The sequence below is a fragment of the Sinocyclocheilus rhinocerous genome, unplaced genomic scaffold (genome assembly GCF_001515625.1).
Source record: "Sinocyclocheilus rhinocerous isolate Xijiao unplaced genomic scaffold, SAMN03320098_v1.1 scaffold254, whole genome shotgun sequence".
NCBI classification, from domain to species: domain Eukaryota; kingdom Metazoa; phylum Chordata; class Actinopteri; order Cypriniformes; family Cyprinidae; genus Sinocyclocheilus; species Sinocyclocheilus rhinocerous.
The window spans coordinates 613,061-640,116 of record NW_015628690.1 but is presented as its reverse complement, the minus strand read 5'-3'; the positions used below and the strand labels follow the sequence as shown (position 1 = coordinate 640,116).

Sequence of the window (27,056 nt, the reverse complement as noted above, 5' to 3'; positions counted from 1 at the left end):
ACCCCCCTCCCGGAAGGCGCGACCTTGCGCCGTGGGGACATAGGGAGGAACGGAGGGGGACTTAGGAGGAGGACAAAGGAGTGGATGTGGGATGGAGACAGGGGAAGGCAAAGGGCTGGCAGGCAGGTATGACAGGTGGAGGCTCCGGCGGAGGACCGATATCCGGGAGGAGGCCGGCAGACCGAGACCAGGGAGGCGACGAAGGAGAGAGGAGCCAGGGAGGAGACAGGAGGGATCCGGAGCAGGAGGAGCTCAGCAGGACCCAGGCGGCCCACAGCCATAACAGCGGCCCACGGTGGAGCCGACGGTGGGAGGAGCCATGGAGGAGGGATAGCTGCCGACTCCAGGGGGCCGACCAACAGCGGGGGAGCAGGTGGAGGAGGAGCCAGAGGCGGAGACAGAGAGCCAACGAGCCAGGGGGATGCCGAGGATCCGGGGGGCCAGGGTGAGGGGATCGGGAGCCATTCCTAGGCTCGACAGGGGATCGGGAGTCCCTCCTGGGCTAAACTGAGGATTCAGAGGTCTCTCCTCCTCGTTTTGGTACTGAATGCCCTCCATATTCTGGCCCTTATGTCCCGCCATAGTCAGCTCACCCTCAGCCATGATGCAGGGGGCAGAGCTCCTCTCTGCGCTCACACCGTCCATGGCTTGCTCCCTCGTGGTGGGCATTGTCACCAGGAAACAACAGGAAATCCAGACAGGGTAGACATCAACATAGACAGGAACATGGACATTGACATTGGCATTTACAATAACCGACAAACTAGACTACAAGAGGCAGGAACTAATATAGGGCACATAACGAGGGGCAGACAGGTGAGCACAATAAGGTGATTAACGGATAATGAGGACAGGAACAACCAAATAAAGGACACAGAGGGAGAAACCACAATCGACAGTCCACAGGGGTGTGACAGTATTGCACTTGTTGGAAGACAATATTTTCATTTGTAATTTAATGCTAAGAATAAAATTAATTTAGTTGGTTTTAGGCCTTTAGTGCATTTTTTAAGTGAGAGTTAATGGAAGTGATCTGGGACTCATTGCATAATGACACTTTTATGATAAAAACAATGCAAAATAGTTTTTTGGGCCATTAATATTTCATTAGCATATTAGATTTCTGAAGGATTGTTTTATACTGAAAACTGGAATAATGGCTGCTGAAAATTCATGGATCACATGAATAAATTACATTTTTAAATATATTTAAATTGAAAACCATTATTTTAAATTGTAATACTATTTCACGTTTAATTATTCCAAACTTTTGATCAGTAGTGTATACAGTATATGTCTCGCCATTGGCAAAAGGTTCATTTTAGACGGCTAACACGTCAAATACCAAAAGGTTTCTTATCTTACCTCTTGCTCTGTTTGCTAACCCCGTTGCATCTCTTGTAGCCATTTATGAATTATTAAAAGCTCAGTAATGTGTGTGAATACTGATTATGTTATTAATGCGGTGCTTATGACTGTGGGGTCAGAGGGAGGCCATGTTCGCCATTTTCCCACTGTACTTTTAGCACCCAAGAACCGTCAGCCATAATCAGATTACCGATGGCAAGATTTCTCCATTTGGCTTGTGGTGTGGGAGGCAGATTGATTGTCTCTTATAGGCTGTTTTGTAACAGAGGGCTCGGAGATTGTTTATCTCTCTCGCGCTTGTCCCGTTTCATCTGCCGATTGCTGAGTTTTCATTTCCTCTCCTCCGCTCGCCCCGGTGGAAGCGCTCTCAGCACGCTGAGGCCCAGCGCAGTTTTAAGCCCCTTCTCGTCTTTTGTGTTAAAATTATCCTTTTATATTAATCCTCTAGACGGGAACCACCCTAAAGTGGACTTACTTGCCACTTATCAGAACGTGGAAACCATCTAGATTATGCTCCCTCTGTCCTTTTCAGTCTACGATGGTGTTGTTTTTCACCCCTTCCAGCTTGTTTCTTGAGTGTCCCGAGAGAGCCGGCATTTTAAAAAACACCGGCCCCCCGTCGACACCCCATGCTGGCGTAGTCACGGCATACTGATCAGCAGTTTAGTAATTTCACCTTGGGTAAAATACAATTGTAGGACGATGGATTTGATCCATTTAGATGTAGATACATCTTCCTTTTGCAAACAGAATGCCTCGTGCACTATCCCTCTGCGCTTTGGCAGATTTCCCCCGTTGCTGTGGCTCTCAGATCTCTTGTTTCACACTCAAGCTTTTGTGAGGGAGGGAAGACTGACTCTCTCAAAGTCATTTTTGTACTTCTGTGCTGCTGAAGGTCTCGCAGCGGGGAGCACCTGCAGTCACTATACACTCTGCACAGCATTAGTTTGCCTATATTTGTAGGCGGAGCTTTGTTTATTTTCTACAGGGGCAATAAAGAGGCAAATGCTGGGCTTTTTCTTTCCTTTTTTTTCCCTTTTGGTCCAGAAGGTTGTTCCCTGGAGTGCTACAGCAAGAGAGGCGAAAAAACATAACAAAGCTAGCTTTATTTATTTTCTCTGCCATGTGTGGGATAATGTTTCCTTGAGTACAAGTGCGCTTCTGATCTGAAATCAACTGCAGTATGTTATGAAGTGTTTGTAATTTTTCGAGAACATTATAGTAGCTCTGTTCCAAAACCTAGAGAGCTGCCTTACTGCCTACATACTAACTGAAATACAACTTCAGAAGGGACTGATTTGGAATGCTTTACGTAGGCAGCAACTCAGCTGTGCATCATACAAACAGCACTCTGCAATGCTATAATAAACATGCAATGAACATCATTTTCTGGGTAAAATGTAGTTTAGTTTGGGTTTTCAAGAAGTGTAAATTTTATATATATATATTTTTTTAGTGATTTTTTTAGTGATAAGCCATATATTTTTAGACATTTGTATGTATTATTTTCATACTGTATGTTTATTTATGCATGCTCATTTCCCTGATATTTACATTTAGATTATCTTGGCCAACATCTAATGCTTACTTAAAGTTAATCTTTCAAAACACTAATAATCTAATAACACTGTAATCTTTAGTAAATCTCAAAATTAATATCCATTTTTCATTTATTTATTTATTTAGGCAAAATAGTGTAATATGTTTGATATTGTCTGAAACAAGATAATCATTTTCTGCTTATTGATATTGGCCATAATAATATCAAAGCATCCCTACTTCTGTCCTTTTTTAATACACTGTCTTTGGGTTCTTTTTTTTGTACTGAACTTAGTGCACTGGGATTGTCTTATTGTGAAAGATACATGTGATGCTGCTTAAAATTTGGTTAAAGCAAGTTTTTTAGGAAGCAGTGTAATTAAGTTGCCTACTTTTTGAAACAGTCTTGACGTTGAGAGCCCGTTTATGATGTCTTACACGCCCAAAATGCACTCGGCTTTGGAACGGAGCATGTAGCATTTGTCTGCATGAATGTGTATCTGGCTTTCTAAATGAGAACATTGTTTTGTGGGTAGGTGTTATATGTGTGAGAGTGAGAAATAAATGGCGAGTAAGGAGTACGGAGAAGAATCGTAATTAAAATTTTCAGTCTCGTTAAGTTGGTGACAGCCTTCACTGCACCATGGGTTCCGGCGATCGATGGAAAAGATCTGCCTCCAATACTAACGAACCAAGAGATTTCGAAGCCCTGGGGAGAAGAAAAATTAATTAAAAATATTTATGGCCCCAATTAATCAGTTTAGTGAGATACTCTGATTGTCTGTGGGGCGTATGGATGCATGTCGCATGAAGCGAAAGGCAAGTCTGAAAAAGGTCTGATGTCACGTTCTACTGTTCAACACACACATACACAGACACACACTCCAGTTTAAGGAGCAACTGCTCCCGACACCTTCAGCCGTACACTTTTACCCTGCATTGATTCTCCTAACAGCGTCAGAGAGACCACATAGTGAAAGGGCATTATGCTCAGTCTCTCACTCGCATATGCCGTTCATGTCGAGCAAGGGTACTCCCACCACAGATGTGACAATGTCGATACGCTGGTTTACTCTACGCTCTCAGCTGTTACCCTGGTGTCCATGACAATAGAGCAATCCAGCCACCTGCATTTTACGCCCCTCGCATGAGGGCATAAGCATAGGCATTACATGTTCACATCACTATTTGAAATAGATTGCAGCAGGATTTAATTCAGTGAAAGTGTAGTTGTTGCAAGGATAGCAGCAATTTTGTCACATAACTACACTTAATGCTTATTTATTGCTTCACTATTGATTTTCTGCGACTGTGTATTATATTATATTATATTATATTATATGCTGAATAATTAATCGGTTAATTGTATCAATATATAGGCTACCTGTTCGCGTTCTGTAAATATGGTTTGGTGTTTCATTTTGTCTGTTGTATCAAAAACATGAAGATGGTACTTCAAGCATGAATGGCTCTAATGGAATTTTTTTTTAATGAAATTTACATACAGGTCAGGGGGCATGATTAATTGCATAATTTGTTTTCACATTACTTTCTTTATGATTAATAACAATCGCTTAATGCATTAAATCGAAAGCAATAAAATAAATGTGTTCCTGTGTCAGGTATTGAATATGTGTATAAATGGTTTATTAAAAGAAGCGGATAGGTGGATCATAAATTCAGAATCATTATATATTCTATCGTAATTGTACAAAACTATCTAAGAAAACTGTACAATACTGTGGTATTTTGTACATGCAACTTAGTTGTATTGTAAATGGAAAAAAATAATTAATTCATTTTAACAGACTTACGATTAATACAGATGCTGCTTCATTTGTGTCTGAAATGTTTTCTCATTGACACACCCTCAACTCAGAAACTCAGGGAAGAGAAGAAAAATCCCAAGTTTTCTAGAATACTTAGGACTTTGTGGTGACGTTCATGTACGTTTAACACATAGATATGATTTTTCTAACATGGCTTTAATGGACCGTTATTAAAATTCATGAGTCATCTCCATGACCTCACAACCAGCATGGCTTCTTGTTCAGGTAAACGGTTTCATCCACTTTTAATGCAAAGTGCGATTAGCGTTTAGCACAGCTATTACTTTGCTGACTTTGCTTACTTTACTGCTTAATTCTTCTTCATTCTTCAAGTTGGCGACAGGTTTATTGATTTCTGTCTTAAAAAGGGCTCTTTGTAGCTTTTTGTAGCCTTAAGAAATTCCTCTTTTTTGTCACTTGGCACAATCAGTGGAGCGTAGGCAGAGCTGCATCAAAACACCTAATGAAAAAACCAAATATCCTGCAAAGTATTGTAATGCATAACCTTTTTTTGCTGAAGTAAGATGTGTAGTTGTATTTGAACTATGCAGGTTAATTCAGGGCAGAATTTTGAATCACAAATGGGAGCTCCTTCCCCACAACGTCCAGATTTGCACGTACATTTGTATACTGTAGATGGGTGAGTAAATAGGCTGAGCGAAATATGCAAAGACAATTTGTGCCACTTGTAATTCTCTGTGTGCATATTTTGGGGACTGGAGCATGAAAGCGGTTTTATTAAGATACACAGCTTTTAAGTGTATCCAGCATGGTTACTTGTCATTTTGCAGACACTTTATTTAAAGTAACACTGTAATTGGAGGGACAGTCTGCCTGGAGCAGAGGCACTTAAACAAGCTGGTGTTAAGAGCCTTAGTCAGGGGCAGAACGAGGTTAAGTGTCTCACTCAGGAGCACAAAAGTGGTAGATTGTTATTATTATATTATATTATATTTTCAAAATAAATTGCCAGTTGCTACCTATTTTACCTTCCTAATATGATGCATTTCTGAGTGAAAAAGTTTTCATTGAGGCAAAAATATTTGAATGAGGCTTGAATATTGTCCATTGGGAATTGATTGGATTGTGAAAATCAAATGTTGTGTAACAGAACGGAGTCAAACCATACAGTATCTATGTTAGCTAAAGCAGTTTTGGTTAATATTTAATAGTACTATTTAGTAATTTAAGAGAATTTAAGAGTGATGTCAGTGGAAAACAAAAGTTTTTTTTTGTAAATATCCAAAAAAATACAACACTGGATTCCCCCCCCCTTATGCTTTATCTTTATTTTTATTTAAAGGCAGTTTGATTTCATAGAATGACTTTAAATGTGAAACATCTGTACTGTAGTTGTAAAAAACATGGTTTATAAAAAGAAACAGCTGTTGTGTTATGAAAACATGACACACTACACTTTTATTGTATTCAGTACTTGGATAACACTCAGTCAATGCTACTAAAAATAATCTTACACCTTATTCTGCAGTCTATTAACTAGAAACTTGTCTCTACTGTCCAAATCCAAATCTGCTCCCAAGTTATGACCGTCTAGCCATCAATAATAAGTCAGCCAGTGTGGAAAAAAAGTTCCTATCTAATGAATCTAATCTAAAGAAACTGTCACTGCTGGCAGGAAGATTTCACTGCCTCTGCAATTTTGCCTCTTCGTAGTTTTCAAGCTTGTTAAATTGAGAGCACAACAATCTATCAGCAGTTTCCTATCAACCCTATCTGCATGAATGATTTGTTTGGCGCATATTCATCTGTTGTTTAAGCAAAAACAAATCCATTTTTGTATGAACCTTAACTGCTATGCACTGGCAAACAGCTGTTTAGTTTGTTCATTGTATAAATCTGCTGCTGGGCAGACTTGTGGCACGGTAATGTTGTTTTTTTCATTTGTATAATCTATAAGAATCACCGGTAAGACTCTCGGCTTCAGGTTCATTTAGTTTAGCATCAGTGCAGGTGCCAGACAGCCATCAATCCCAATGTCACTGCGGAGATTGGCTGATTGATCGAAGCGAGTCAAAGCGCAGAAGGTGAGAGAGGTTAAAGCACAATCATGATTGACGTAGAGGTAGCCGAAGAAAAGGAGAAGGATAACATATTAAAACAATGCTGTGAAATGGAAAGGGACAGGCAAGGAGAGAGAGAGAGAGACAGGTGGTGAGTGGGAGGATTTGACGAAAGAGAAAATATAACATGAACAGAAAAGCTTTTAGGAGACAGGAGGAATATTTGTTAAGGAATGATGGCTTGTGTGAATAATCAGGAGGGAGAGGGAAGCAAGTTTGTGGGATCCTGTGAGGATACGCGACATTCGGTTATACTTCAGTAGGCGTGTTGACAAGACCCAGAGCGCCACTACTGTACTTGCATGTCACAGCATTTATAGCGGACATAACACTCACGACGTATTACTCAGCAATTATCACAGTTGGGCTTCTTACACTTGGTTAATGTAATTCTCGGTTATCTTATCCATGTTTCACACAGTTCATACTTTATTCATGGTTAGTAATTCATAGATTTCACACTGTGCGTTTGTTAATGCTGGGTTAAAGTTCTTATTTGCATATTCATGAGGTGATTAGCATTGATTGACAGGATGTGACCTGCTTTAATAACTGCTTGTCTGTCTGTGGGAATGTCATTGTGTCATCGCTCTTGTCTTGTGTCTGCTGAAAATATACTAAATATTCTGTAAATTCTGTAAAAGTTGTGAAGATTGAGTTATGACATTTGGATTAAAAAACAAAACAAAACAAAAAAAACCTATGTATGAATGAATCATGAATGAATCACAGTAAGATCATTAACATGAATTCAGAAAATAGTGTGAATTTTAATTTCATGTCGACTTTAACACATTTGTCATCACTGTTTCCCTTAAAGGGGTCATATGATGTTGCTACAAAGAACATTATTTTGTGTATTTGGTGTAATGAAATGTGTTTATGCCGTTTAAGGTACAAAAAAACACATTATTTTCCACATAACTTGTAATTCTCTGTGTGCATATTTTGGGGACTGGAGCATGAAAGCGGTTTTATTAAGATACACAGCTTTTAAGTGTAGCCAGCATGGTTACTTGTCATTTTGCAGACACTTTATTTAAAGTAACACTGTAATTGGAGGGACAGTCTGCCTGGAGCAGAGGCACTTAAACAAGCTGGTGTTAAGAGCCTTAGTCAGGGGCAGAACGAGGTTAAGTGTCTCACTCAGGAGCACAAAAGTGGTAGAGCAAGAGTGCTGTCACAGAACCTCTCCAGTGGGACACTCCTTCCTGGAAATAAACCAGCGACCTTTGTGTTAGCAACCTGGATCTTTGTAGCGTTAGACTGCAACTTCTTTCCCATCTACTGTTAAATTACTATTAAACCAATCCTATATTAATGGGTCATCATCTGAGGTAGCTCCAGACATCAAATAAAAACCTTATTTGTTTGATATCTGGAGCTATAATTTAGACGATGACTCAATTAAGCAGGTTTGGTTTTAACACTGACTTGTTAAACTGTACAAATTTACAGGTAGATACACATAAATCTCTAACTGTTCAATTTTTTATGGAAATTTTCTATATGTGGGTCATAACTGTATCTAACAGCTGAAAAGCTAAAATGTGAAATTTTTGTTTTCCATTTTGACTAACGTTAGAAATGCATTTAAATTCCAAAGAACTATCTTCTCTAATATACAAAGAGAAAGGAAAAATTGAAATCGCATCATATGACCCCTTTAAATATGGATGCATGGACATTTTCTTCAGCTGTACAAATCACATGAATATTTGTGACCCTGGCCGACAAAACTAGTCATAAGGGTCAATTTTTTGAAATTGAGATTTATACATCATCTGAAGCTGAATAAATAAGCTTTCCAATGTATGGATTGTTAGGACTGGACAATATTTGGCCGAGATACAACTATTTGAAAAAAATTTAGTTTTTATATATTTACGGTAGGAAATTTACAAAATATCTTCATGGAACATGATCTTTACTTAATATCCTAATGATTGTTGGCATAAAAGAAAAATCGATAATTTTGACCCATACAATGTTTTTTTGGCTATTGCTAAAAATATACCCAAGCGACTTAAGACTGGTTTTGTGGTCCAGGGTCACATTTAATAAGGCAAATACTGAAGCTGTTTATGATTGGTTGCCTGTTGTTAAACAACTCACCATGGCATCCTAGAATCACATTTGGGGCAACACTTTGGGGTTAAACTTTGCAAATCAGTGCTAACCCCTTTCAAAATGACAAATGTTGCTTAACCCAGGGTTACAACTGGCCTTTACCTGGTGTTTAAAAAGACATTAACTAAGAGTTAAATGTAGTGTAGAAGCCCTATAGTGCATCCTTCTGTAGTTAAATCCACAGTATTTTTTTATTTGCTGAATGTCTGAAGCGTATTGCTCATAAAAATGGTTAAAATAGCCAGTTATGGTCTGATTGGCTGGCTTTATGCAATTTCCATGGCTCCAACTCATAACACACTGCTTTTCGTGTCGAAGTAGTTCTGTAGTCCACAATTCTTTGTTTTGCAATTATATGTCCCACAGGGCATCTCTGTGCACAAACACAACCCATCATGCAGTGTTATGCAGCTTTACCATTACCATCATTTAACTTACTGTTCATTACTCTTCATAAACACAACTCACACTGCAGTGCCTCATTGTTCATGTCTACAGAAATCAGACAGCCTCATTCAACATCACACTTAAACTGTAAAATTGCACAGTTCCTAATGTATTGTGGTAGAAACAGCTTCATTTCCAAGTAATTGCAAAAATCAACCTGTGAAATGATGCATCACCAACTTGGAAGGAGCTTCTATTAAAGAAGTAGATGGCATGCTTGAATGCTTGAGAAGTCTGTCATTCATTTCAGCAAAAAAATATACTCAAATGGTTTGTGTTTTTTTTCCCTCAGTCCTCAGTTAGGACATGCTTGAATAGATTTTTACCAAAATCAATTTTAACGGATATTTGTCTTGTTTTCTCAAAAACAAACAGACACTTGAACTGGAACACTTGAACTAGGTTTTGAAGTGTTGACACAGAAGGGAGGCTCAGAATGAGGTGCTACCCTTAAAAAAACACTACAGTTGATTGCAATAAAATGCATAGGTCACCCCAAAAATGATATAAAATAAATAGCTGGATCTCAACCTTTTTGATTCCAAGGCACCCCATTGTCAAAGACAATATTTGAAGGTACTTTTCTGGTACTTGTACTGTAATGAAAAAGTTGCTCATTGTAAAACATTTTTATTTATTTACAGAATATGTACTGTAACATATAAAACCTTAAAGGTGCAGTAGGAGATCTTGGAAAATGCTAACTTTAGCCTGATAGCACTTAAAGCGAACGTCCCACCCTCCCTGCAATCGCCGTCCAAAACCACGCCCCCTGAACGCATATACGCTCACAGACCAGAATACCAGAGACAACATTACTACAATAAGCTACATCAACGGTTCCCAATTCCAGTCGTCCATCCCCCCCCCCTGCACATTTCATATGTATCTCTTATCACGTGCAGCGTTTGTTCTATTGGACCGTAAGTGCTCTGCAAAGTGGACATCACCGGATATTCTGCCATCCAGTTCGAAGCGAGTGTATATGTTCCATACAAAGGGCATTAAAGTGTGCGAGACATAAATTTAAATAGTATTTATTTACAGAGGTAAATCATGTCACACTTCTCTAGTAAGTTTCGTGTGTGTGTGAAGACGCTGTGCAGCGAAAATCCGTGAATGAATGTTCCGAAGTGAAGTAAACTTCAACGGATTTCCCCTGCTCAGGGAGTAGGGAGCAATGAACACTGTGTAGGGATCATATCGATCGGAACACAGTTCATGCACGTAACTCACTTCTAACGAGCTGGTTATCTGAATTGGGTGTGTTAACTAAGCGAGACATGCAAAATATGCAGAGCGGGGGGGCGCGAGGACTGGAATTGGGAACCGCTGGGCTACATCATGAGTCATTTACCGGTGAGAAAACCACTTAACATAATGATTGCTATCGGGATGTGAAGAGTCTTTCAACCAGCATAACAAAAAATGTTTCTGAAGACAATCACCTATTGCACCTTTAACTGTAACTTTTCAAATAGGCCTTGGCTTTTATTGGACAGGAGTGTGAGATATAAGACAGGAAACAACACATGATCCGGATCCAGAGCGCCACTGTGTGCACTACCCACTAGGGCCTCTGTCTTCAAGGAGCACAAATGAAATGCCATAACACAATTTTCCTATAAGCCTTCTGATGATACTTGCAACATCTGACAGAACAAGGAAATATCAGCCCCCTTGGCTCATATTGAATTCTAATGATGCTGCTGATGTTACTGTCTTGCGATTACTCATACGTTAATGAATCAGCCTGGCTATGTGTTCTGCTACCTTGCCTTGTCGTTCCACTTTTAATTAACATACTGCAATGATTAAAGTTTTAACTTAATTATCTTTATCTTTTCTCCTAGGGCATCCAACCCTCTGTGGGAAACTGAGTAAAACGTTTTGCCAGCACCAAAACACAGAAGCTCTGCGAGATAGAGGGAGATACATAAAGTGAACACAAGTGACTTAACGCATTCTCTGTGTAAACTGGATGAAGGCGGTGTAATGGAGGAATAAGTGGGGAAGACTGAACAGAGAAGAACGAAAGAATGAAGACAACTGGAAAGCAAACACGCCTTTTCATCAGTTGTTGTTTAAATTAATACATCACAAACGTACGACATGATTGACAGGAGGCTGCTCCTATTGGTGTCCCTCTGTTTTGTAGGCAGAGCCTGTGTCACTAAGATTGTTCGGAGAAGGGGAGTGAGCTCAATTCACGCCCAGCATACAGGAAATGGAGCAACTGACCAATGGGATACAAGTTTGGAGAGGAATGGCAATACAATGACAAGAATCAAAGAACTGATTGGTCCTGAGGAAGTTGAAGAGCAGATTACAGCTCACCAGAGCCATGGAGCTTCTCCTGTCTTCACCAAGGAAAACTTTGTTGGGTTTAATGCCAAACCACCTGTACAAATAAACGAAGACTCTGTCCAAGCTGATTTAAAGGTACAAGCCCCAAATGATGACTCTAGAGACATTTTAGAGTTTAAAAGGGGCAGAAATAACACAAAGAAAGGTGGAAGAGTTGACAAATGGATCCCGATGCACCACAGAACAACTTCTGGCATACACTTCAACAGAACCAGATTCAAAATCCCTTCAAGATCCAGAGCAAGTTCAAATTCTGCCGTTCACACTACGGCGGGTACAAAAGTAGTCACTCCAGATTCGCCTCGGAAATTGAACCTGACTGGAAGCTTATTAAAACTGATATCTAAAGAAAACCTCGTACGAATTGTGAATTCCCAGCTTCAGAGTGTTCCAGGTCTAAATATTCCAGGTAAAATGAGTCACAGCAGGAAAAGGGATTTGATCAACATGGATCACAGTCAAGTGGAGGCATTTAAAATGAAAAAACAAGACAGGATAGGCACTCCTGAACTTTATAACTCAGATAACCTGACTGATGAGCTACATTCAAGTACTTTTACAAATACCAGCCTAAATCCGGATCAGACCATTCACACTCTCTTTAAACAGTTTAGTGGATTCACTATGGATCTAGGTGAGGGGGACAGAAAAATGGAGGTGAGAGGTGCACCTGGCACTGCTTCATGGAAGTACAAACACTTCACTACTCGCTTAGCATCAACTCCCCAAAGTGAGATCATGCCCATCACGGAGACGAACCCCTTCGCTGGTCAGAGCGATATGGGCATATTACACACTCCGTCTCAGATTGACTGGGGACATCGGCCTGGCGCTTTCAGCTCACTTACTGAGAGGAGTCTTGACGTTAAAAGAGAATCAGATCAGAGTGTTCGTATGCCATTTGGTGCCACTCAGAATCCATTGATTAAAATTTCAGAACCCATTGACAGCAGTCACATCCTAAAACTCCCACCAGATCCGCAATGGGGAAGGAAGGAGGTGGAGGAGAGCAGAGAGATGACTGTGGACTCTCGCCCTGGCGAAGATGGACGAGGTCTTGTTTTCCAGGAAATGGATGAAGATGAAGATGAGGGGCGGAATCAACAAAAAGGGGAAATCTCTCGATCCAGAAAACGACGAAGCTGGATCTGGAACCAGTTCTTTGTCATTGAGGAGTATGCTGGTCCAGAACCAGTGCTCATTGGAAGGGTAAGAACTCCTTATGATTCCCTTTAAAAGATAGTTCACATCAAAAAATTCCTGTAAAAAAACAAAAACCTTACACCAGATCTTTGAACGATAGTATATGACTTTATTTCCGTGAAACACAAAGAAAAAATATGTGGGTTCCAGTGTTGTTTCGGACCCCATTGACTTTCACTGTATGGGAAAAACAGAACAACTCATTGCTATCAACTTTCAATTGACATTAATTGACATTTGCATTTATCTAAATAACCACTTATTTCTAATTGAATAATGAGCTGAGTTTAATCACTTTGGCAGAGGAAAATCAAAGATCACTAACCAATATGACCCTCAACACAGTGAATTTGGGGGAAAAAGCTCACACTGAGACTGAAAGACATCTCCCACAGAACATTGTGCCTGGATGTTTATCACATCACTGATCTTAATGGCATTAGTCACATTATCCCAGTCTTCTTTTCCTTGCTGTCTTTGTCTACTTGAATCCTGAGGAAGCCGAGCTCTGCAGGTCACAGAATAATGTTTCAATCAGCCTCTTAATCAGCCGTTGATTCTCCTCTGTTAAAGCTACAGTATGTGCTGTGATGAACAATTGCTCTTCTCATCAGAAAATCAAGAGCCTGGTGGTGGAGGGTGAAAAATAATATTACCTCTCTTTTGTGAGTCATACTCCATTGCTGACCCTGTTTGGAGGGTCAAAGTGTTGAACTGTGCCCATGACTTACAGTACCAGTCAAATTTTAGACATACCTACACATTCTTTTTTAGCCTACGTATAAGATTATGAAATGACAAATGGATGTATGGGAATTATATAGTGACCAAAAATGTTAAACAGAACTACTATATTTTATATTTTAGTTTTTGCCACCGTTTACATTGATAACAGCTTTGTCACATTTATTTGTTTATTTATTTATTTATTTATTTGACAGAAGTTCTGTGCAAAGTGAACTTCTCAACCATCAATTTAATTGATTTTAAAAATATTTTTATGTTATATATTATTTATGTACATTTTAATTGAATACTTGTTTTTTTAAAAGAATTCAAGAATGAATTAAAATTAATTTATACTACAGTGAGAATTAATACAGATACTGCTAAATAATGTAATATTATCTAGTAAAACTATTTAAATGTCTCCCAAAGTGCATTTACTTTTTGTGTTAGGTAATAAATTAGGGTAATTAAGCATAATAAAAAATGTAAATTAACTGAATTATTTTTCTTCTAAGCATAAATGATCTTTTCATGTTTGTTAGGGTTTTCTTTAAAACAAGAAAATGTGTCAATTTAGATTTTTAGCTCAAGTAAATTTAACGTGTTTATTTATTCATTCATTTTACTGTAAAACTGTAAAAAGAAGAAAATTATTTTTTGTAGTGTAATTTTCAGTTGTCTCCCAAGTATTTAACTGCATGCCTTTAGTTTAAAAAATATTTAATATCATATTCAATATCAATATTATAATCAGGCGTTTTCAAAACTTTGACTGGCACTGTATATCTGGCATTGTTTTGCTATTTCACAGTTCCCACTTCTCTTTTTCTGTCTTTTTCTTATCTTTTTTCTTTTGCCATCTCCCTAAGCTACAGTTTGAGCGGCTGGGGAAGGCGGTGGGGTAATACATTGAGTAAATGAATGATGATGATTCTGCGTGTCTGCCTGAGGCAGTCAGACGGCACTGTGGAATAGAAAAAACCCTCTTGCGTTCTCTTCTGGGACCGTCTTCTGTCTGTGAGTTGGCTCCTGCAGCATTTAATGGAACCCCCCGTGCTGTTAATACCCAACTCCAGATCCAGACACATCCACCCAATAGTTTTAGACACATTTGATCACTGAGCTCAAATGGGACGGCTGTTGTGGGTAAGAAGACAAGCATTGATCTTCATTAGAGCCCCGTGGACAGCAGAATGAATAAGAGGGAGTGAGAGAAAGTGGCAGAGTGAAGGAATGGGCAATTGCAAGACTAAAAATGCCTTAGGTGCTGTTGACCATTGCTATAGATGGACAGTCCTGTATGTCATTAGAGCCAATATGGTCTGCTTAACAGGTGGCAATGCTGTTACTGATAGTTCCCTGCTTCCTTCACGGTATCTAACACCACGGCTGAACCCATTCGGAGCCTGAGCATGTGTTGTGTGTGTACGTACACACCTAATGCTCTTATGTGTCCTAATGCTCTTACGGATGTTTAATCTTGCTGCTTCGACCCTATGCGGAGCCTATGCCCACTGCTGTCTGTTGGATCAATTGGGGACGTGTTTTGCTGTGCCTTATAACCGAGATGATTATGATTTAATAAAGGGCTGAAGTGAACTATGTAGCCCCGCGGCAGACGTGCCAAGTGCCACAGCGCTCTCAATCTACAGCGTGAAGCTAATAACAGATTCAGCATTTGGAGCGTACTCACATACTCACATACTCATTACAGCGTCTATAAATACCGTACTGGGCCATTATGCATTTTAACATATTTTATGGTAGGTAACATCAATTATATGCAATTATAGTTATGTTAAATGATAATCAAATTGGGGGGTTGGCATAACAAGCATCCATATGTTTATGTCAGAGGACTCATTGCTGGAGAGCATATGCAGGGACTTTATGATAGCAATATATGATCCTCTGTATTCCGTAACGAATGTAGTTTCTTCTTGATCTTAATGTATGGACATAAATTAGCACATCTTTTGCATCCGAAAGCAATGCTAGAATGTGAGGCATAGGGAAAACAAATTTGCACTCTAGCGTACCAACTTAGCACAATTGTGGTCTCATAAAACCGTAGGCCTCCCTAGGCTGTTCCTAACAGGCGTAATTTGGATGTACAAAATAAAAGTGGCATGATTGAGATTTGGTACTTGAAGTGCTTGGAAACACCAACGTTCCTCTGTGGTTTTGTGTTTGTGGAAGTGATGTTTTGGTGCTTGGGGTCTCTTGATTATCTCTTTAAGTGTTTCAGCCCTTTACCCTCCCCTGGGTTTTGTTTGATTGGCTTTGATTGGAAATGTTGTGGTTTACAAATCCGATTCATAATTCCACTGTTGTTTTGTCAGAAACATGTTTGGCAGGCATTTTCACTATTTTGTGTTGCAGGGGAGTCTGTGCTCAAGGTAGGTTAGTACACACTGGTAGAGAGTACTGGCAATTCTGTACTACTCTACTAGGAATTATTCTCAACACTGATAGTTTTGCAAGCCCAAATTCTGATTTGCCATTAACTAAATGTTGTTCTGTCTATCTTTCGTTCTGTCCACCTGTCTGTCATTCTTTAATTCTGTCCGTTGTTCTTTTGTTCTGTCTGTTGTTCTTTCATTTTTTCCATTGTTCTTTCGTTTTGTCTGTCTGTCCTTCATTCTTTTGTTTTGTCTGTCGTTCTGTCTGTATTTCTTTCATTCTGTCCGTTGTTCTTTTGTTTTGTCCATATTTCTTTTGTTTTGCCTGTCTGTCCTTCACTTTTTCTTTCTGTCCGCCGCTTTTCATTCTGTTTGTCATTCTTTTGTTCTGTCTGTAGTTCTTTTGTTCTGTCTGTCGTTCTTTCATTCTGCTTGTCGTTCTTTTGCACTGTGTGTCATTCTTTTGTTCTGTCTGTTGTTCTTTTGTTCTGTCTTTTTCATCGATCTTTCATTTTGTCCATCTGCCTTTCATTCTTTCTTTCTGTCTGTATTTCTTTCTTTTTGTCTGTCACTCATTCATTCTGTCTCGTTCTGTCATTCTGTCTGCATTTCTTTCATTCTGTCTGTCATTCTTTTGTTTTGTCCATATTTTTATCATTTTATCTGTCTGTCCTTCATTCTTTCTTTCTGTCTGTCTCTGTTGTTTGGTCTGTTGTTCTTTTCTTCAGTCTGTTATTCTTTCGTTCTGTTTGTATTTCTTTCGTTCTGTCTGTCGTTCTTTCATTCTGTCTGTACTTCTTTCATTCTCTCCATCAGTCTTTTTTTCTGTCTGTCGTTCTTTCATTTTTTCCATCGATCTTTCGTTTTGTCCATCTGCCTTTTATTCTTTCATTCTCTCTGTATTTCTTTTGTTTTGTCTGTCATTCTTTCATTGTCTGTCTTTCTGTCATTCTATCTGTATTTCTTTCATTTTGACTGTCATTCTTTCGTTTTGTCCATATTTTTATCATTTTGTCTCTGTCCTTCATTCTTTCTTTCTCTCTGTCTCTGTTGTTTGGTCTGTTGTTCTTTTCTTCTGTCTGTTATTCTTTCGTTCTGTTATTCTTTTCGTTCATTTTGACTGTCTTTCATTTTTTTCGTCTGTCCTTCATTCTTTCATTCTGTCTGTCTCTGTCCTTCTGTCTGTCATTCTTTCGTTTTGTCTGTCATTCTTTCATTCTGTCTGTTGTTCTTTTGTTCTCTGTCATTCTTTCATTCCATCTGTATTTCTTCCATTCTGTCTGTCATTCTTTTGTTCTGTCCATTGTTCTTTTGTTTTGTCTGTCTGGCCTTCATTATTTCGTTCTCTGTCTCTGTCTCTGTCTGTCTGTTGTTCTTTCATTCTGTTTTTGTCTGTCTATCTATCTACAGTACAGTATCTCTCTCTTTATCTGTCTATGTATCTACTGTATCTGAATCTGTTGATCAGTCTGTTGATACATTCTGTATAGCGTTCTGTCTCAGTTGTTCTGTCTGTCTGTCTTCTTTATGTCATTCCATCTGTCTGTCATTCAGTCTATCTATATGTCATTCTGTTATCTTTCTGTCTAATTATATGATGTTCTATCTTTTTCCGCTCAGGACAAATTCACAAATTGACTTTGAATTTAAAATAAATGTTCAATTCAATTCTGAATGGGATAGACAGGTTGGTATTTGTATATCTAGGGGGCAGTACCAATTTTTAAAAGCACTTTTAAATCAGATTTTCCCATTTGAGTACTGATATGACTGGAAATATTAAGTGAGGAAGACTGGAAACAGTCGCTGAAAGTTAAATACACAAGCAGCTGTGATGTTATGTAGTTCCTCCTGCTGAATGAACTAAAATGAGAGGTAGCACAGCCATTAGTCCTAAATAATGATTTGTTAAATAGCAACAAATTCAGTTAGGTTTTCAGAAATCTCCTCACAGACTTCTGAAACGGTTCTGTCCAGGAGAATCTCTAAACAGCATTCTGAGCTTTGATCTCTCACTTTCTTCAGTTCATGTTTTCAAATCCTTTTATGGCAAGTGAATCAAAACACCATTAAATGTGTTGCAAATACTTTATGAAATCCATTTAAAAACACTCACAAACACTTGATTTCTGTAATTTCATGGGGAGCTCGGTTATCTCCAGTCGGGTGGCTTTTGAAACCTTTTCCACCCATAGTAATCTGATATTTCAGATTCGGGTCTCACTGAGTGAGACCTTAGTTTAGACTGGGGTTGTCCACTACTACTCTTTCATGCATTTCGTGCAGTTTGTTTTCCGATGTGTTTTGAGGATTGCCATGGATCTTGGATAAAGTTAGGAGTTTGTTTCACCATCGAGGGACTGTGAGTGTTAAGGTTTTTGAAAGTGATCTTGTAGCAGACTGTGGTGATGCCACCAGGCGTCGTTCATTGACTGACCGCAGGGTGCTATACTTCCTTTCGTGCCGCTGGCTGCCCCATCGCTCTTCTGCTGCTATTTGTCTGCCCGTGAGTCTCCTCACCTGCTAGAGGCCAGACGTGGGGGGATGGTGTTATATTAATAGCACTGTACAGTACAGGTCAGCCTAATAAAGTCAGTAAAAGCACATAATGAAAGCAAATCAGACACACCCATTACTAGTTTATGAAAAACTTATGTTTGAACATGAAACTTTTTAATCTCAAAGTCTCACTCAGCATTGTCAGTGATGATTCATTCATTGTGTATCTTATTAGTGCTGCTTTTGCAATGTAAAAGGCAACATATACTCTGGAAATCATTTTATAAATGGGGTTTAAAAGTCCACATTGAATATCTAGAAAGGTAGTTTGGTAATACATCAGACACGTTTGTTTTACAGTATATGCATGTGATTCGGGAAGCTGCATTCTATAACATGAAAGGTAATTCTGATTTATCCCACAATTGTGAATTTATTATTAAATTGTGAGTTATATCACACAATGTTATATCTCAAAATGTGAATTTGTATCTTGGTAAACTATATAAAATTAGATATTATAAAAATAGATACAGTATATTGCAAAATGACACTTTATATCTCACAATATGACTTTTTATCGCATAACATGACGTTGCCTAATATTTCTCAAAGTTGAGATTATATCTCATAATACGACTTTTCACAATGTAACTTTATACAGTATCTCACAATGTGACTTTATATATCCCAATTGTGTCTTTAATAAAATTGAGTTCATATCTAACAAAATGACTTTATATCGCATAAATGTGACCATATCTGAAAATGTGCCATTATATCTGAATTTATATCTCATAATATGACTCACAATGTGACTTTATATCTCACAATGCGACTTTATATCTCTCAGTTGCAACTTTATTTCCCAAGATTGTGAATTTATATTTCACAGTATGACTTTATATCACATAATGTGACTTTAAATCTGAAACTGTGTTATTTTGCTCAGTTGTGATCTCTTAATATGACTTTTTGAATTGTGACTTTATATCTCACATTTGTCTTTTATGCCTTTTCAAACTTTATCTCAATTACCATTTTACTTTTTCCTTGAAGTGAAAATGGGATACTATAGTGAAAAATGATCCATGACGGGTTGTGATGGTCCAGTGTTGGCTTTCAAATCCCAATCCATCCCTGAACTGAAGCACCCTGTTTGTCATGTCAAGAATTAATGTTAAGTATGCAGTACCGCCGCTCCCTATGCACAGAGTATGCAGTTTGCGTAGGGCACCAACTCCCAGGGGGGCACCATCCCAGTTGCTCAAAAAATAAACGTGACGTGCCATTCCCGCATCCACATCCACGCCCGCGACCGCTCGCACCTCATGTTCGCGGCTGAATGCAAATGATCATAATTAATGGACAACTATGCCCGTGAAAAGACATCAGCAATCCGGCACCAAGAAAAGAAAAAGAAAAAAAAGTCAAAACGAAGCCCATGCATCACTTTCAGGCACATTCATAATCCTATGAAACTTTTTTGGCTGTTGACGTTAATAACGGGTTTTAATGTCGGAAATAATTTCACCACCACCAATGCATCTAATATTCTCTCTGAGTTTCCATGTTCCCTTATGAAAATTAGCTATGGTTTTAACATGATTAAAACCAAAAATCATCGTTCTTGTAGCCATGGTAACCACAAATTAACCATGGTTTTGTTACTTCAAATAATAATTTACAAGGAAGTATTACGATAAAAAATTTTGTCGTTATAAAAACAGACATAAGACAACAATAGCCTTTAAAATGACTTAAAGTGGATTATATAAAAACAAGTAATGGCAGTAATGATTGGTTAATTAATAATTAAATGGTTTCATCGAATAACACTGTTAAAATACATAATGTAGGCTAATACAAAATAAACAATTTATGTACATTACATGTTATTACAAATGCCTGCAAAGGGAGCCAAAGGCCATGTAATTGCTGCTGCTACACTTACAGGACGATCAAATCCTTGTTTAATAGGCTATTGACCAAACATTTAATTCAAATATCCACTTAATCTTTAATTTTTGGCCACCTTTTTGCTATAGATGACACAGCCTCTATAATTTCTTCAACAAAAAACATGTGGACATCACAACCCTTACAAAAATTAACCGTGGTTTTATCGTAATAAAACTGCTTAATTTTCTTTTGCGTGATTTCTGAATGCTTGAGGCTATAAATTCAATCAGACAACTGTATTAATAAAGTCATAGCCATAGTTAACTGTCTGAGCTACAATTGTAATTTGTAAATAATACAATTTATTTAATTTTATATTTTATTAAAGTTCTATTTTGACCCCTATAGTAAGTATGTTGTGTGAGGGTACTAGCGTGTTGATGCCCTTGTGCTCCTACCGTATGCTTGGGTGCTGGAGGATACTACAGGCAACCTGTAATGTGATGCGCCCACCTATCAAGCTGTTCCTTGGAGGAACGACACACAGCTGCCTGAACCCCTGCACTCTTTCCGCAAGCTCCAGGGTGCCCGGCTGTCACGAGGGATCCTCACCGATGATCAGCGAGACCACCTGTGCCGCTTCTCACAAAACACACCAAGATCTGAGACAATCTGTTGATAAAACCTATAACCGAATTCAACAGGAGCACGTTTGTAGGCACGGAGCGTATTTTCGGGATGAAAAAGACGAGGTTAGGATGCCACCATGGAGCTCCAAGCTGGTGAAATTGAGTAACCTTGGAGCATGTGCAAATTTCGTGCTGTGTACGCTTTTGCAGCGCTGGCAAGCTGGGTTATTATATTTCTCATTTCTCGAGCACTCGGGGAGCATTTTGAATATGTTAGGTGTTGGCAGGGGTAGATGGTGGCTGTCACTGGCATTTTAATGGGGTGTGTCTCTTGGGGGGCCGATATGGTGTAGCATGCACGATCTGGCCACACACACAAACACACACACACACACACACACGGCTTGTCTACTTTCGTTCCTAAAAGCATAGCCAACAAGCTGTTCTCTAAAACATTGTACATCCAAATAGAATTAAATATCACTACAAAGCAAGGGAGGGGGGATGAGTAAAAATGAGAATAAAGTGAGAATCAGACACAGAGGGTGAGCGACAGAAAGAGAGCACGCAGGGGCAACAGTTACAGCACACACATGCTGCGAGAGAGATCATCAGTAATAATTGCGGAATGTCTCTTTCGGAACGGCTTTGTGTTTTCTTTCACTCTGTCTCTTGCAGTGAAAATCATTTAGCCTCCGGGCTGGAGCTCAGCAGGAGAGAGAGAGCAATTAGAGAGAAAGAGACTGACAAGGAGAGAGAGGGAGAGAAGAAAAGGAGGGGCGCACAAGTAAATGATAAAGGTAGTTGCGGGAATGATGCGGAGATGTTGAGATGAGCGACAGGGTGGGCGGCGGAGATGACGGATGGACAGAGAGATGGGCTAGGAATGAGAAAATGTCGGAAGGTTAATGCCGCGGAGCAAATGAGCTGGAAATGCACGCAAGAGGGGAGGAGAGGGTCAATGTAGAAAACACAAACAGTGGGGTCCAGAAGTCTGAGACCATTAGTGAGAATACTTATAACATTCTTTGTTATAAATTATATTATTAGCATAATAATTTGAGTGATAAGTATTCGGTTTGTCTGCTTTTTGTTTTAATGACAGCAAACTGCATGAACACCACAAGTTTGTGTCCTACCATGGTGTCACAAAGTGTCACAAATGTATTTGATTAGTGTCCTATAAATAGTGAAGAATCTTAAATATTAATTTTACATGAATTCATTTTACACCATAATATTTTTCAAATGCTGGGTCATGGGTCATTCACAAAGAATGTGTTTTGGCATTGAAAAACATGAGGTGCAAAAAGTGGGGAAAAAAAACACTTTTCAAGACTTTTTTTTGTTACGAGTTGAACTCTTTAACATTGCATTTTAGAATAAAGTGTCAAACGTGAGATGCTGCAAAAGATGCAAGACACAAGTGCAATGGCCAGTGACCACTGTCTAACAAGTTACAATGGAAAGTAACCTGTGTGACTGACCTTCCTCTTTAGAACACAAAAGAAGATAATTTTTTTTTTGTCATATAATGAAAGTCAATTGGGTCCAATGGTTTTAGTATAGACAAAACAGTTTAAATATATATATCAGATATATCAGAACATCTTTTGTGTTCCGCAGAAGAGAGAAAGTTATTCAGATTTGGAACGACATGAAGGTGAGAAAGGAATAACTTGGGTGAACTGCTCCTTTAAATTAGATTTTGAACCCCAGATTTTCAGTGTAACTTCACTCTTTGCCTCTACTGTATATGCAAACTCATGACCTTGGAATCCGGTGAGAGGGATTCTTGCAAAATAAATTATTTTTTAAAGAAGGAGTAAAAGCACAGCAAACGAGAGAGTAGGATGCAGGAGAGAGGCAGGCCTAAAAGAGAGAGAGCGTGGTTAAATACCATTTTATTATAAACCCCTGTGGAGAAGAAATTCAAACGTGTTTCTGTTCTGAGAGTGGGAGCTGAAAGAGAGAAGTAGAGGCGAGGGGGAAGGGGGAGGATCTGCAGAGTCTAATATAAGTGAAATTCAAAGAGAACATGTCTAAGCCATTCTCTTCTCTCCTCTCTCTTTATTCTATTCCCTGCCTCTCCCTGTGTATCTTTCAAATCAAGATAATGCCACACACGCAAGCGCTTTTTTCTTCCTTTACCCACACTTTCATCACATGTAAACGTGAACTTATTTTAATTTCTCTAACAAGTGGTGCTATCACATGGCATTCTGATATTGTTTGATTCCTAACTTTGACTGTTATTCTCTCTCACACAACAGAGAAACAGCCTGCATAACGTGATGCAATAACGTGACAAGTGATAAAAGCCATCTCTTGCATGTAAATCTTTGTGGAATTTTTCCTCTACCAGTCACGATTGCAGATTTTCAGTGTAACTTCACTCTTTGCCTCTACTGTATATGCAAACTCATGACCTTGGAATCCGGTGAGAGGGATTCTTACAAAATAATTTATTTCTTTTTTTAAAAATTGAGAAAAAGCACAGAAAACAAGGAGAGAGTGAAGGCTAAGAGAGCGAGCGAGAGAGAGAGAGAGCGTGGTTAAATACCATTTTATTATAAACCCCTGTGGAGAAGAAATTCAAACGTGTTTCTGTTCTGAGAGTGGGAGCTGAAAGAGAGAAGTAGAGGCGAGGGGGAAGGGGGAGGATCTGCAGAGTCTAATATAAGTGAAATTCAAAGAGAACATGTCTAAGCCATTCTCTTCTCTCCTCTCTCTTTATTCTATTCCCTGCCTCTCCCTGTGTATCTTTCAAATCAAGATAATGCCACACACGCAAGCGCTTTTTTCTTCCTTTACCCACACTTTCATCACATGTAAACGTGAACTTATTTTAATTTCTCTAACAAGTGGTGCTATCACATGGCATTCTGATATTGTTTGATTCCTAACTTTGACTGTTATTCTCTCTCACACAACAGAGAAACAGCCTGCATAACGTGATGCAATAACGTGACAAGTGATAAAAGCCATCTCTTGCATGTAAATCTTTGTGGAATTTTTCCTCTACCAGTCACGATTGCAGTATGCAACAGGATATTTTGATAATCTCTCATATTTCTATTTCTGTGTCGTTGCGCTGGTTAGCAATGCACACTGTGAAATCTCATTTGTTCAAAATCCCTATCCTGTACACTGTTCAAAAGTTTAAGGTCAGTAAGATTTTTTTTTTTTTTTTAAATGAATACTTCTATTTTGAAAGGATGCATTAAAACCATCAAAAGTGACTGTAAATACATCTATAATGTTATCATCTATTCATCAAATAATTCTGAAATTAAAACTCAAAATTCCTCAAAAATATTAAGCAGTATGACTGTTTTCAACATTTCTTGATCACCAAACCAACATATTAGACTGATTTATAAAGGATCATGTGACACTGAAGACTGGAGTAATGGCTGCTAAGAATTCAGCTTTGACATCACAGGAATAAATGACATTTCAAATTATATTAAAATAGAAAACAGTTCTTTTAAATTGTAACAATATTTTACAATATTGCTGTCTTTACTGTATATTTGATCAAATAAATGCAGGCTTGGTGAGCATAAGAGACATCTTTCAAAAACATTTTAAAAATCTTACAGACCCCAAACTTTTAAATTGTAGTGTAACTGTGTATTAAACACCCAATGTGTCCTGCAAGGCTTATTTATGGAGAACCAAGTGTAACCTGACTAATTTCGTGAACCAAATTAATTACGTGACATGAAAATGCAATATTACATGACAAAGTGCACTTTACTGCATTTCATGCACAGAAAGACGAAAGTCAGCTTTTCATTAAATGTGAAATTCGCAAATAATTTCAGACACACAATTCTAAGCAGACACTCATTTCATGCACACAATTCACACAAGTTCCTTCTATTTGCACACACAAGAGTGACTTAACTTTTCAGTTTGTTGATAACACCTTTTGCAGTCAAAATGGAAAGGTTCTGGTGACAAAATGCAGCTAGCTTTTGTCGATCTGTATATGAAACACATGAAAGTATAACTGCATTTTGTTATGAAATACTGCATTTTTGTGTCACCCATTTCATACGGTGCATGAAATTAGTCAGGTCACACTTGGTGCTCCATAGTGATTGTCACATCGGGCAGCAGTTTGGTTTTCACTTTTATTTTTTACAAATTACATGCTTCACAAGCCTCTTTCCCCCATGCATCTGTGAACAGTTAATATAAACTGACCGAATTACCTGCCATTTCATCTTTCGTATACATTTCTTCAGACACATGAAGAGTGATTTTAGTGATTTGCCTTGTAGATATCACTGCACACTTTCAGTCTGTTGCATGCCTTTCTTTTGATGGCAAGTCTTTCGCTGAATGCTGAGAATTTTCACAAAAACAAGGATTTTTTCTTGGCCCAAGCTGTATTCCGTCTGGTATTTACCCATGGCTTTTTAATTAACAGCCAGTTCACACAGGACATGCTCTTGCATCTACAGTACAAAAGAGCTAGACGGAAAAGAATGCAGGGGTTTATACACAGTCTCACAGACTAAAAATAGTGCAACAGTGTTATTTTAGTATTATTCAACTCCTTATTAATATTTTAAGTTATCTTTGATTTTTATATTTTCAGTTTTCTTTTTGATTTTTGAAGTCATTTTGAAATATACATTTTTTATATTTTTAATATTTCAATTTAGCTTTAATTTATTATCTCAGTTTAGTAATTTTAGTACTTGCACTTAAACTTTTATTTCAGTATTTAAAGATATAGTTCACCCAAAAATTAAAATTCTGTCATCATTTACTCACCCTTGTTGTTCCAAATCAACACAAAAGAAGATATTTTGAAGAATGTTGGCAACCAAGCAGTGGCCGGTAGCCATTGACTTTTCTCCGTACTGTGGAAGTAAATGGCTACCTGCAAATGCTTGATTACCAACATTCTTCAAAATATCTTCTTTTATTTTCAACAGAAGAAAGGTTTGGAACAACTTGAGGGTTAGTAAATGGTGACAGAATTTTCATTTTGGGTGAACTATCCTGTCAGACTCTGTTCCTGTCTTGTGTTGTGTTCTCCTCCCCCACGTGCTCCATGACCCAGTTTTCCCTCATGTTTGATTATGTTTATTGATTTCAGGTGTTCCTCATTGTGTCCCTCCTCTAGTCCTGTGTATTTAAAGTGTTTCCTGTGTTGAGTTCTCTGTCTGGTTTTGAACGTCGATCCCGTGTCCTACGTGTGATTCCTGTGGTGTAAAATAAAGACTGTTGATCATGATTCTCCTGCGTTCTCCTCGTTCCTCGCTCCTTGTTCCTCGCTCCTCACAGTAGGCACACCGTGACAGAAAACCGGACCTGAACACTAAGCGGCGCCCTTTCTCCCCGAGTTTGTTTTTAGTTTTTGAAAAGTCTTTTGTTTTTCCCATTTGTTTCTCCCCGCGGCCATGGAAATAGCCGCTCATTTCATTGCTCTAGCCTGTAAGGATCTCTCCTTCGTCGAGTATGCCTGGGAGTTCTGCGGGCTCGCCGCGGCGACGGCATTAGATGACGCCACCATCAACTCTTTGTTCTGGCACGGGGCCAATTACCATCACCCTGTGGACCTCCCAGACACCACGGGACTAAGCTGGAGGGAAGGGATCCCTCCGGTGTCTGGAGAACGTCCGGCCCCGAGCCAGAACCAGCCCACCGGCCGCTCCGAAGTCTAGCCCGCCGGCCGTTCCTCAGTCAAACCTGCCGGCTGCTCCATGTTCACGTCCGCTGGCCGCTCTGTTGTCAAGCCCGCCGGCCGCTCAGCTCTCAAGCCTGCCGGCCGCGCCATTTACCTCTAACCAAAGGAGGAGGATGAGGAGAAAAAGACTGTTCTCCGCCCTCATCCTAGCCCCAGAGCTCGCTCCAGTGTCGGTTCCAGCTCCAGAGCTCGCTCCAGTGTGGGCTCCAGCCCCCGAATCC

General features: G+C 38.9%; 1 protein-coding gene across 1 annotated transcript in view; it reads left to right on the top strand.

Moving 5' to 3' along the window:
- Positions 1 to 27,056, top strand: part of LOC107738201 (cadherin-2-like) — a gene marked incomplete at its 3' end in the record, with an annotated part of 153,257 nt that overhangs the window by 56,479 nt on the left and 69,722 nt on the right. Inside the window, exon 2 of the mRNA XM_016549937.1 lies at positions 11,248 to 12,970. Coding sequence (XP_016405423.1) covers positions 11,507 to 12,970 — 1,464 coding nt within the window. The remainder of the gene's footprint in view (positions 1 to 11,247; positions 12,971 to 27,056) is intronic.